This window comes from Salvelinus fontinalis, chromosome 15, assembly GCF_029448725.1.
Source record: "Salvelinus fontinalis isolate EN_2023a chromosome 15, ASM2944872v1, whole genome shotgun sequence".
NCBI classification, from domain to species: Eukaryota; Metazoa; Chordata; class Actinopteri; order Salmoniformes; family Salmonidae; genus Salvelinus; species Salvelinus fontinalis.
In genome coordinates, this window is record NC_074679.1 from 25,464,548 (window position 1) to 25,478,368 (window position 13,821).

Here is a 13,821-nt window from a genome sequence, read left to right on the forward strand (position 1 = left end):
AATTTTATTCAACATTCTGGCTTGTAAGGAACATTTAAACGATTTTGCAGGGATTAGTTTCAGGCTGTATTTACCAAATAATTGTCTATTACAGCCTAATTAATCAAGCTGTAAACCACTCCTTTTTGGGGGTTTGAGGTCAAACATTTTGAGAACCACTTTTAGATGAACATCCATCATTCCAATTGGAACAATGTCACAAGGTGGCAGCATTGGACCATAAAATAATAGGCAATCTCCAATTAAGACTTAAGGCACAACATCTGGTCTACTGTTCGAGAAAATACAATTATAGCCCATGTCAAGCAAAATACTTGCCTAATTATTAATTATAGATCTATGTATTTGTTTTTGTGAAATAAATGACTAATTTGCCCTCAAGAAATACAAAACTGAGGCGGAGGGGTGAGGAAGAACTATTCTCTGTCAAGATGGTAAAATATTGACCTTACAAACATCTTAGTACATAAGCTCTTTAACATTGTTTTGTTCAAGTTCAAGGTTTTATTGTCACATGCACAGTGAAATGCTTAGCTTGCATTATCAACAGTGCAGTAATCAATATAAAAATAGTATAACTAATAAAAAAAATGTATATACAGTACCAGTCAAAAGTTTGGATACACCTACTCATTCCAGGGTTTTTCTTTATTTGGACTATTGTCTACTTTGTAGAATAGTAGTGAAGACATCAAAACTATGAAAAAACACATATGGAATCATGTAGTAACCAAAAAAGTGTTAAACAAATCAAAATAGATTATATTTGAGATTCTTCAAAGTAGCCACCCTTTGCCTTGATGACAGCTTTGTACACTCTTGGCATTCTCTCAACCAGCTTCATGAGGTAGTCACCTGGAATGCATTTCAATTAACAGGTGTTCCTTGTTAAAAGTTCATTTGTGGAATTTCTTTCCTTCTTAATGCGTTTTAGCCAATCAATTGTGTTGTGACAAATAGGGGTGGTATACAGAAGATAGACCTATTTGTTAAAAGATCAAGTCCATATTATGGCAAGAACAGCTCAAATAAGCAAAGAGAAACGACAGTCCGTTACTTTAAGACATGAAGGTCACTCAATTCAGAAAATTTCAAGAACTTTGAAAGTTTCTTCAAGTGCTATGATGAAACTGACTCTCATGAGGACCGCCACAGGAATGAAAGACCCAGTTACCTCTGCTGCAGAGGATAAGTTCATTAGAGTTAACTGCACCTCAGATTGCAGCACAAATAAATGCTTCACAGAGTTCAAGTAACAGACACATCTCAACATCAACTGTTCAGCGGAGACTGCGTGAATCAGGCCTTCATGGTCGAATTCCTACACAAAAGAACACTACTAAAGGACACCAATAATAAGAAGAGACTTGCTTATTAGATCGGTGGAAATCTGTCTGTCACGTTCCTGACCGGTTTTCTGTTATTTTGTATGTGTTTGACGGTCAGGGCGTGAGTTTGGGTGGGAAGTCTATGTTATGTATTTCTATGTTGGTTTAAGGGTGACCTGATATGGCTCTCAATTAGAGGCAGGTGGTTTTCATTTCCTCTGATTGAGAGCCATATTAAGGTAGGTGTTTTCACATTGTTTGTTGTGGGTGGTTGTCTCCTGTGTCTGTGTCTATGTACGTTGCGCCACACGGGACTGTTTTCGGTTTGTTTGTTCGGTTTATGTAGTCTGTTCCTGTTTCATGCGTTCTTCGTGTCATGTAAGCTCTTATGTTCAGGTGCGTCTTCGTCGTTTGTTGTTTTGTAGTTTGTTAAAGTGTTTTCGTGTTTTTTCGTCTTTAATTTAATAAATCATGTCATATCAAGAAGCTGCATCTTGGTCGAATCCCTGCTCCTCCTCTTCGGATGAAGAGGAGGAGGAACACCGTTACACTGTCCTTTGGTCTGCTGATTTTTGTTTCCAACCGCTGTGTCTTTGTGAGACGCAGAGTAGGTGAACAGATGATCTCTGCATGTGTGGTTCCCACTGTGAAGCATGAAGGAGGAGGTGTGATGGTGTTGGGGTGCTTTGCTGGTGATACTGTAAGTGATTTATTTATAATTCAAGGCACACTTGACCAGCATGGCTACCACAGCATTCTGCAGCGATACGCCATCCATCTGGTTTGCGCTTAGTGGGACTATCATTTGTTTTTCAACAGGACAATAACCCAACACACCTTCAGGCTGTGTAAGGGCTATTTGACCAAGGAGAGTGATGGAGTGCTGCATCAGATGATCTGGCGTAAACAATCACCCAATCTCAACCCAATTGAGATGGATTGAGATGAGTTGGACTGCAGAATGGAGGAAAAGCAGCCAACAAGTACTCAGCATATGTGGGAACTCCTTCAAGAGTGTTGGAAAAACATTCCAGGTGAAGCTGGTTGAGAGAATGCCAAAATTGTGCAAAGCTGTCATCAAGGCAAAGGGTGGCTACTTTGAACAATCTAAAATATATTATGATTTGTTTAACACTTTTTTGGTTACTACATGATTCCATATGTGTTATCTCATAGTTTTGATGTCTTCACTACTATTCTACAATGTAGAAAATAGTACAAATAAAGAATAACCCTGGAATGAGTTTTGACTGGTACTGTATATATTATAAAGAAAACACGAGAACAAGAAGTAAGATACGAAGCTTAATACCAAATGCACAATGTGCAGGGATACTGGAGTATTTGAGGTAGATACCGTACATAAATAGTAAAAATTGTATTTTTTTATTTCACCTTTATTTAACCAGGTAGGCCAGTTGAGAACAAGTTCTCATTTACAACTGCGACCTGGCCAAGATAAAGCAAAGCAGTTCGACACATACAACAACACAGAGTTACACACGGAATAAACAAAGTCAATACTACAGTAGAAAAAAAAGTCTATGTACAGTGTGTGCAAATGAAGTAAGATAAGGGAGGTAAAGGAAATAAATAGGCCATGGTGGCGAAGTAATTACAATATAGCAATTAAACACTGGAATGGTAGATGTGCAGAAGATGAATGTGCAAGTAGAGATACTGGGGTGCAAAGGAGCAAGATAAATAAATACAGTAGGGGGATGAGGTAGTTGGATGGGCTATTTACAGATGGGCTATGTACAGGGGCAGTGTTCTGTGAGCTGCTCTGACAGCTGGTGCTTAAAGCTAGTGAGGGAGATATACAGCTTCAGTTATTTTTGCAGTTTGTTCCAGTCATTGGCAGCAGAGAACTGGAAGGAAAGATGACCAAAGGAGGAATTGGCTTTGGGGGTGACCAGTGAGATATACCTGCTGGAGCGTGTGCTACGGGTGGGTGCTGCTATGGTGACCAGTGAGCTGAGATAAGGCGGGGCTTTACCTAGCAAAGACTTGTAGATGACCTGGAGCCAGTGGGTTTGGCGATGAGTATGAAGTGAGGGCCAGCCAATGAGAGCGTACAGGTCGCAGTGGTGGGTAGGAAATGGTGCTTTGGTGACAAAACAGATGGCACTATGATAGACTGCATCCAATTTGTTGAGTATAGTGTTGGAGGCTATTTTGTAAATGACATCGCCGAAGTCGAGGATCGGTAGGATGGTCAGTTTTACGAGGGTATGTTTGGCAGCATGAGTGAAGGATGCTTTGTTGCAAAATAGTAAGCTGATTCTAGATATAATTTTGGATTGGAAATGCTTAATGTGAGTCTTTTTTTAAATGTGAGTCCCATTAAAAAGTCACATTTAAAAACTCATAATAAAAAAAATGGTAAACAGTATGGCAGCAGCATAACCGATGGATGGCTGTATATGTGGTGGTGAGTGTGTCCATGTAAGTGTGTGAGTGAGTGTGTGTGCAAGACTGACAGTGTAGGTACGATGAGCGGATATGTGAACAGGTGTCACGGAATACTAGGTGTGTGAGGGAAGAATCAGGCGCAGAGAGCAGAGAGTTCCATAGGGAGAAGTGCACTTTAATTTGGCACCAAAAGCAATGCCCAAAACACAGGGCGCAAAAAATATGGACCAACCCAAAACACAGGGTACCCAGTCCGGAGCACGAACACACCCAACAACACAAACACGTAACACAAGAATAATCCCGCACAAAACAAGGGCGGGTAAACTAGCTTTAAATAAGGAAGCCCATCAGGCAAACACAAATAGACACAGGTGCAACTAATAAGACAAAACAAACAGAAAACGGAAAAAGGGATCGTGGCGGCTAGTAGGCCGGTGACGACGACTGCCGAGCACCGCCCAAACAGGCAGGGGAGCCAACTTCGGCGGAAGTCGTGACAACAGGGCTTGAAAGTGACTAGTAGCAACAATATATAAATACTTTTGGTACTATACTAGTGGTAATATCTACATGTAAACACAAACAATAGTGACCAGTAGCAGGATAAAATAGATAGGTTCTAATGGTAATTCCAATCAATAATCAAATAACAGCAGAATAGTGGTGGTAATACATCTAATCATTAACCATTTTAGCTTCAGCGTAGGTGTGAGGGGGAGCAGTAATTGTTAGCCATTTAACAGTCTAATGGCCAGGGGATAGATGCTGCTTAGGAGTCTATTGGTCTGAGCCTTGATGCGTGGGTACCGTCTGCCAGACCGGAGCATGGAGAACAAACAGTCCATGTCTGCAGTGGCTGGAGTCTTTGGCAATTTTTCGGAACCTTTCTCAGACACTGTCTGGCATGTACTTCCTGGATGGCTGGGAGCTCACCCGCAGTGATGCGCAGGGCTGTCTGCACCACCCTCTGTAGGGCCTTCTGGTCAAGGGTGGCGCAGTTTCCATACCAGACGGTGATACAACCAGTTAGGAGGATGCTCTCAATGGATCAGCTGTAAAAGTTCCCAAGGATCTAAGGGGCCATGCCAAATCATTGCAGCCTCCTGAGGGAGAAGAGTTACACTTTGTGTCTCAGAAAAATACAGAATATTGCTATTGCTGCACAACTTGACCTCGTTTTAGGCTGTGGATCTGACTAAAGCTATGAACATTAGCTAAGTAAGCCTAATGAAAGTTGAGGTTATGCATTGATTTGCTCTCTAGTTTTGCAACATTATTTGAATCTAGGTTGTTTCCGTCCATGTTGTCAAAACAATGGGCTTTAATATGCTGCTGGACTGGGTAGCCTATGTAGGCCTAGTATAGGTACTATTTACACATTTAACCTGACTCTACAATACATTATTTATTTAAGCTACATAAGTCGATTTGTAGCCTACACTGAATATTGAACATGATTTAATTGTTCGCTAATAGCCAATATTGAAGCCATACTTGTCATTCTGGGTGCTGTCCATTTACATTTACATTTACATTTAAGTCATTTAGCAGACGCTCTTATCCAGAGCGACTTACAAATTGGTGCATTCACCTAATGACATCCAGTGGAACAGCCACTTTACAATAGTGCATCTACAATAGTCCATGGTGTTGATTTTTGGAAGCACTTAGGCCTACTTGGCTACAATGTCGTGCATCTTGGATGCTTGATAGCCCAATTTTGCTGCCTATTCTACACACCCAAATATACCATATACCATCGAATACCATCGCTGTAGCATATGTCATAGATTATGTTGGCCAACGGAAAACCAATTGTCGTGCGCAATTATGTGGCTGTTGTATGGTGAGGGAATTTTGAAAGCTCGCGCTTCAATGTTTAAGGTATATTAATCATTTGTATTTGTATTTTATCTTTATTTAACTGAATAAGATCCACTGGTGACGTCGACGACAAAGACCCCACTGCCGTATTTTGACTGCAAGACTACGCTTCACATTCCAGACCGGTTCTCATTTGCTCCAGCCTATACCAACGCTCACACGCTCCTTCGGGAACAGCACCGCTGGCATTTGCAATGAGCGAGCGGGCGTGAGTGACAGGCTCCAGTAGTTCGCTAGGTCTCCGGTATATGGCTGTGGATTAGCTATATGCTAATATCGATAAGAGAGAGGAGCAGCAGCGTGGTGCTGCAAGCCGAGAGTGGAGGCTACCCGAGTCTGAGCAGGCTCCTCAACAGCCATGGCTGAAGGTGGTGAAGGGGAAGATGAAATTCAGTTCTTGAGAACTGTAAGTAGCCTAATTTCCGTCCGCTATTTCGTGAGGCAACATGCCTCCTGTGTGCATTTCGAGCATCTTACCCCATGCATGTCGATGCCTATGTAATAGCCTACTGCTATTAGCCTTACAGATTATGCTTTGTGCAGCCAGGTTATAGACTACATGTTGATTATGAAATATGGCTATAATGTAGCCTATAGTTCTAATTACGAGTAGACTGTCTCCTGAACGTGTTGGCTTTATAACCACCGCGCTTTTTGGGTAGCCCTCCATAACCTGCTCCCTCGTAAAGCAGACCTGCCTCGCGATGGCAGGATCTTTTTGGGGAGCCCTCCATAACCTGCTCCCTCGTAAAGCAGACCTGCCTCGCGATGACAGGATCTTTTTGGGGAGCCCTCCATAACCTGCTCCCTCGTAAAGCAGACCTGCCTCGCGATGACAGGATCTTTTTGGGGAGCCCTCCATAACCTGCTCCCTCGTAAAGCAGACCTGCCTCGCGATGACAGGATCTTTTTGGGGAGCCCTCCATAACCTGCTCCCTCGTAAAGCAGACCTCCTCGCGATGACAGGATCTTTTTGTTTGGCGCATCCCTCACCTCGATGCCCTCCTAGATTTAACTTGTCCGGTTGTCTCAGTACGTTTTGCTATTAATGAATACAATGGAATGCCTACCCGTGTAGGCCTACTACTCTATCCAGTTTACGCGACAATCTCTGTCTCACTTCCAGCCCACAACCCTCCTGCTTTGTTGTTGTTAATTGATAACTACGTGTCCCCTTTCCAGGCGTATCAATGCTGTCTATAGTTAGAAAAAGTTCACCTTTGCATGCCTAGTTCTTATTCAAGGAAACGTTCCAACTCACAAGATATTGGTGAACAACTTCTACTTTTAACCTCAAATTCTGCGTATGGTGTCTATCCAGGCAGATTTATATGCAATAAACAAATAACACAAATTATCATGTTATAATGAACAGCAATAGCTTAATATAGGCCTAATATTTTTATGGTCAGTTTTTGTGATATGAGGTATTGGCAGCACATAGTTCCCAGTGCTCTCCCAGGACTCCCAGTTTAGGCATGTGAATTATCAGATGGCAACAAGGATTTGTGCATTGGACTTCCTTGGTTCTGTCTAACCATGCTGTCAGGATCGCAGCACATAAACCTGTCAACACAATGTGGTCCTATACTAATTAAAGTAGGTGCTGTAACTTGAGGTGGAATGGCCCAGAGGAGCTCCTCTCTTTATGTTCTACACTACTTGGTACTACTCAGGTCTTACTATAGTGTGGCTTTGCAGTTTATGCTAGAAAAACAATTGTGGGTGAAAATAGGTGAAGATGCATTGATTACTGATCCATAGGCAAAGATTGATCTGTTTTTTACCATTTATTTGGAATACTTTTTTATCCTTCTGCCCTGTAGATTTATCTACAAAATTGAGGCTATTCCCGAAACCAAACTTGAACCAGAGTGACAATCCACCTCTTAAGAGAGGCTACTTACTTGGAAATTAGCAGTGGGCTTACTAAGTCTTACACATTTGCATTGCTTTGAAAGCCTCCTGTATTCCCAGAGATGCCAGTGGGGTTTAAAATGAGCCCCTGAAAAAGTTGATGATTTCAATGCCCCGCAGCTCCCTGTCCCTTGTTACCACTACATTCAGAGGTCATTACATCAGCATTCACACTGCCCCAAACAGTGCTGACATTTCAGCACCATTACTGCTTGGAGAGCTAGCACCTGTGTCAGCCAGCAGTCTGCAGTTGTGATCTACACAGTAAAAACAATGAGCAAAAGTTCTGGAGTTGGCCCTTATGGGGTTTCTTAGTCAATCAAATTTGTCCTGGCTGGTCCCACCGCAGTTGTCCTGTTAGGAAAAGTTCAAATGTGAAGCTTTGAGTTGCAAAGGCACTGCTCCTTTAAGAGGCTTTGCAGCTTGTTGCATCTTTCCACACGGGGCAGCAGCAGCTGACTGGATGACACGGGGATGGGGATGGGGTCTGCGCTAGTGTGTGGATGTGTGAATGCAAAGTGGGCTAGGCAGTGTGGTGCTGCTGCAGAAGCAGGCAGGCTGCTCAAGACGTGCCACAGCAGAGCAGTGCAGAAATTATTCATCAGGCCAAGTTGCAGCTGAGCTGAACCATTGAGCCGTCGATGACTCTCGTCTCTCTATCCTCATGCTGATGCCACACACATTAGAGCGCACACAAATGCACACACTAATACACACCCTTGTGCATGCACACATTAACATCCAATCAGAACCGCACACACACAGTCTCTGACTGATCTTGCCTTTGCGTGGATACTGTTTAGCTGTAAACAGGAAGCATGTTTTCCTCCCACATTCAAATAGGTGCACAAACTACCTTTTCTCTAGTAACAACTAAACAAAGTAATTTCCCCTAAAAGAGAACAGAGAAATTAGCCCCCTGGTGGCCTGCTGTCTAAAGCCAGCCACGGGTTTTACACACCAGCCAAGCTTCTGGGAGAGCGCGATGGTACCCTTTTGATTAGAGAGTATTTCTCTGTCATGGGTAATTTGATGCTACAGGAAGAGAAACAGCTCTTATTGTGCTCATGTTTAATGTTAGAGGGTGCTAGTGGGATAGGGGAGAGTATAATAAGGCTCCACATCACAATGAGGTACGGTTGTTTCTCTATTTGTAGATGTCCTGAGATGCACCAGCATAGTGTCCTCATAAGCAGTAAAACAATATCAGCTTATTTGTATTTGTATTTATTATGGATCCCATGGGGACCGGCAAAATTAAGGCCGTTATACAATTTTAAAAACATTACAATACATTCATTACAGAATTCACAACACACTAAGCATAACGGATCAGACTTAAGAACAGTTTTTCAAGTGAACTATAGTACGTCGTGTCGCTTTTAATCAGTATCAGTAGCCTGTCCTTGTGCTTGTTTGCACACGTTCGTGCCATGGTTCCACCTCTAACTTAACACCCATGGGCTCTAACAGGGAGCTGATCTGTGGAGGGATGGAACAGTCTGCAGAGGGAAACAAGCCATTGGCTTTTTCTAATTTTGTTTGTTATTTCGCCCTAAGTTTGTCTGTTTGATTGTGCTGTGATTCTGACAGGAGGCCTCTGATTTGTACATGCACCACGCTGCGTGGGGCCTGATGCACACCTCAGATCACTAAGGAATAGATATGTGCTGGGTCCATAACCCCCTCCTCGGTAAGAGCCCCAGCGGGGAGAATATCAAAGTCTCCGGCTCCATTAGCAGGTAGTGGGGTAGTGGAGGCAGCAGTGAAAAGGGCAGCGTATGAGTGTGACTAATGTGCTATGGCAGCGTTTGGGACTGTTACGTTTTATGTGGAGAGACTGTCTGACCTGGTGTACCAACCAGCTGTCAGCACATTCAGAGAGAAAAGCGTTTGGTAATGAACCACCACTGCTCCCCTCCTAACACAAAAACAACTCCAGGTAAGCTTGACTTGGCACCAGCTCCAAACAGACGCTGGCGTGGAAAGTCTTATCCTGGCTGGTGGGTGTATTCTCTAATGGCAGCAGTGCGGGATAGCTGCCTCCTCTGCCACACACACGTTTCTCTGTGAGTGCTTCTGGCTGTTTCTCTCTCAATTCAATTTCAATTGAAGGGCTTTATTGGCAAGAGAAACATATGTTAACATTGCCAAAGCAAGTGAAGTAGATAATAAACAAAAGTGAAATAAACAATCAAAATGAACAGTAAACATCACACTCACAAAAGTTCCAAAAGAATAAAGACATTTCAAATGTCATATTATGTGCAAATAGTTAAAGTACAAAAGAGAAAAAAAATAAACATAAATATGGGTTGTATTTACAATGGTGTTCGTTCTTCACTGGTTGCCCTTTTCTTGTGGCAACGGGTCACACATCTGCTGCTGTGATGACACACTGTGGTATTTCACCCAATAGATATGGGAGTTGATCAAATTTGGGTTTGTTTTCAAATTCTTTGTGGGTCTGTGTAATCTGAGGGAAATATGTGTCTCTAATATGGTTATACATTTGGCAGGAGTTTAGGAAGTGCAGCTCAGTTTCCACCACATTTTGTGTGCAGTTTGCAAATAGCCTGTCTTCTCTTGAGAGCCAGGTCTTGCTATAGTCAAAGCTTTCCTTAAGTTTGTATCAGTCACAGTGGTCAGGTATTCTGCCACTGTGTACTCTCTGTTTAGGGCCAAATAGCATTCTAGTTTGCTCTGTTTTTGTTAATTATTTCCAATGTGTCAAGTAATAATTTTTTTCTCATGATTTTGTTGGGGACTCTTCTCCATGCTCATATCTCTGTAGGTGATGGCTTTGTTATGGAAGGTTTGGGAAACGTCTCTTTTCTGGATTTGGATAATTAGCGGGTATCGGACTAATTCTGCTCTGCATGCATTATTTGTGGTTTTACGTTGTACACAGAGGATATCTTCGCATAATTCTGCATTCTCAATTTGGTGTTTGTCCCATTTTGTGAATTCTTGGTTGGTGAGCAGACCCCAGACCTCACAACCATAAAGGGCAATGGATTCTATAACTGATTCAAGTATTTTTAGCCAGACCCTAATTGGTATGTCAAATTTTATATTCCTTTTGATGGCATAGAAGGCCCATCTTGCCTTGTCTCTCAGATCGTTCACAGCTTTGTGGAAGTTACCTGTGGTGTTGATGTTTAGGCCGAGGTATGTATAGTGCAACGGTGTCTAGATGGAATTTGTATTTGTGGTCCTGGCAACTGGACCTTTTTTAGAACACCATTATTTTTTGTCTTACTGAGATTTACTGTCAGGGCCCAGGCCTGACAGAATCTGTGCAGAAGATCTAGGTGCTGCTGTAGGCCCTCTTTGGTTGGGGACAGAAGCACCAGATCATCAGAAAACAGTAGACATTTGACTTCAGATTCTAGTAGGGTGAGGCCAGGTGCTGCAGACTGATCTAGTGCCCTCACCAATTTGTTGATATATATGTTAAGGAGGGTGGGGCTTACGCTGCATCCCTGTCTCATCCCACTGCCCTGTGGAAAGAAATATGTGTTTTTTGCTCATTTTAACTGCACACTTGTTGTTTGTGTACATGGATTTTATAATTTGGGACAAAGGACAACTTGCCCAAGATTCTGATGGGAGCTCATAAAAAAGTAAGAACTATTTATGATGTTAAATATTCACGCAAACCCAACCCAATTCACGCAAACTAAGCCAACTTCAGCGTGAGCTCTGGTTGCGAATGGTTGAACGACTACAACCTAACAAAATTAGCATTGTGTTCCCGATGACGTGAGGACTGATGTCCATACGTTTAAAATGGCGAATTTCAACGTGGAGGTGACGATCGCCACGCTGGAAGGATGAATTTTGACTATACCAGCCAGAATATAGCATGAGCTTATAGTATGGCAACTTGATATGAACATTGAACTCTTATTCACTAAAGAAGTGATACATCCTAGACGTTGAGTTATCAGCAACAGCTGTAAACGTGCGTGGCCTAGGAAAGGACGGACAATCTCTTCAGAAGGACAGGGTACCACAACGTATCCGTTCTACCAAACGACGACAGTACTACAACGTATCCGTTCTATCACAAGCCGACAGACAACAACGTATCCGCCCAGAAATATTCTTCAAAGGACAAGGGAGATCTCTGCTGGGCAATCCAGCCTTCCATCTTCGACCAATCTATCGAAGCGCAGCTCAGAGTAAATATATTTATTGCATTTTCCTTTTCCGAATGGGCGGTTATTTAGAATGCATAAGATTCTGTATTTACAATAGCATAGCTTCATAAGGTCCGATAGAGACCCAATCCTTTTGTTCCTCAGTCTTCCCGCGCTTTCATTCAAACCCAACACCCTTTCTTTGTGTAACCAGCCATCATATATTTTTCGTCCTCTAGGGACGTTTTCTTTTATGACATAATTAGTAATCAATGTATGATCCATCTTGTGTATATGTAATTCTGTGTGATTATTTAGGTATTTAGTAAATAAATAATTGAACCAAATTTTGTATTGCTGATTCAACCTGTTAGCCAGGGTTGGTGAAGATAACCAAGAATTTTACAACGTTCAGATGAGACTGAATAAGGTGACGATTAATAATTGACTGCTATTGTTTTAAAAGATTATCAGGTCTTTAAGATTTTATTCGGAAGACAACAGCTCTATAAACATTCTTCCGTGGTGCCCCGTCTTCCTAGTTAATTACAGTTACATGATTAGTTTAATCAGGTAATATTGATTACAGAGAATTTATTTGATAAAATAGCATGTCATATATCACTTAATCCATAGTAAAGACACAAAAATTCTATCATTTCATTGAGGATACCATCAACACCACAGGCCTTTTTGGGTTGGAGGGTTTGTATGTTGTCCTGTAGTTCATTCAGTGTAATTGGATATTCCAGTGTGATCTGATAATCTTTAACGGTTGATTCTAAGATGCGTTTTTGATCATGTATATGTTTTTGTTGTTTGTTGTTTGTTTAAAGGGCCAAAAAGATTGGAGAAGTGGTTTACCCATAGATCTCCGTTTTGGATAGATAACTCTTCGTGTTGTTGTTTGTTTAGTGTTTTCCAATTTTCCCAGAAGTGGTTTGAGTCTATGGATTCGTCAATTACATTGAGCTGATTTCTGACATGCTGTTCCTCCTTTTTCCATAGTGTATTTCTGTATTGTTTTAGTGTTTCTGGGTCTCTGTTTTTGTTTGGATAGGTTTCTCAATTTCTTTCTTAGGTTTTTGCATTCGTCATCAAACCATTGGTCATTGTTGTACATTTTCTTCGGTTTACTGTTTGAAATTTTTAGATTTGATAGGGAAGCTGAGAGGTCAAATAAACTTTTTAGGTTTTCTACTGCCAAGTTTACACCTTCACTATTACAATAAAACATTTTGTCCAGGAAGTTGTCTAAAAGGGATTGAATTTGTTATTGCCTAATTGTTTTTTGGTAGGTTTCCATACTACTTTCCTTCCATTTCTAGCATTTCTTAATATTTTTCAGTTCCTTTGGCTTTGATGCCTCATGATTGAGTATTACTCTGTTCAAGTAGACTGTGATTTTGCTATGATCTGATAGGGGTGTCAGTGAGCTAACTGTGAACGCTCTGAGAGACTCTGGGCTGAGGTCAATGATAAAGTAGTCTACAGTACTACTGCCAATAGATCAGCTATAGGTGTACCTACCATAGGAGTCCTCTCGAAGCCTACCATTGACTATGTACATACCCAGCGTGCGACAGAGCTGTAGGAGTTGTGACCCGTTTTTGTTGGTTATGTTGTCATAGTTGTGCCTGGGGTGCATATGGGGGAGGGAATGCTGTCACCTCCAGGTAGGTGTTTGCCTCTCTGTGTGCTGAGGGTGTCAGGTTCTTGTCCAGTTCTGGTATTTAGGTTGCCACAGACTAGTACATGTCCCTGGGCCTGGAATTTATTGATTTCCCCCTCCAGGATGGAGAAGCTGTCTTCATTAAAGTATGGGGATTCTAGTGGGGGGATATACAGTTGAAGTCGGGAAGTTTTCACAATTCCTGACATTTAATCCTAGTAAAAAATCCCTGTCTTATGTCAGTTAGGATCACCACTTTATTTTAAGAATGTTAAATGTCAGAATAATATTAAAGATAATTATTTATTTCAGCTTTTTTCCCCCATCACATTCCCAGTGGGTCAGAAGTTTACATACACTCAAATAGTATTTGGTAGCATTGCCTTTAAATTGTTTAACTTGGGTCAAACATTTCGGGTAGCCTTCCACAAGCTTCCCACAGTAAGCTGGGTGAATT

General features: G+C 41.8%; 1 protein-coding gene across 3 annotated transcripts in view; it reads left to right on the plus strand.

Moving 5' to 3' along the window:
• Nucleotides 1-5,565: 5,565 nt before the first annotated feature.
• Nucleotides 5,566-13,821, plus strand: part of LOC129811628 (ryanodine receptor 3-like) — a 153,750-nt gene continuing 145,494 nt past the window's right edge. For all 3 annotated transcript variants that reach the window (XM_055863081.1, XM_055863082.1, XM_055863083.1), the window contains exon 1: nucleotides 5,566-6,036. In XM_055863081.1, coding sequence (XP_055719056.1) covers nucleotides 5,989-6,036 — 48 coding nt within the window. In that variant the 5' untranslated portion in view covers nucleotides 5,566-5,988. The remainder of the gene's footprint in view (nucleotides 6,037-13,821) is intronic.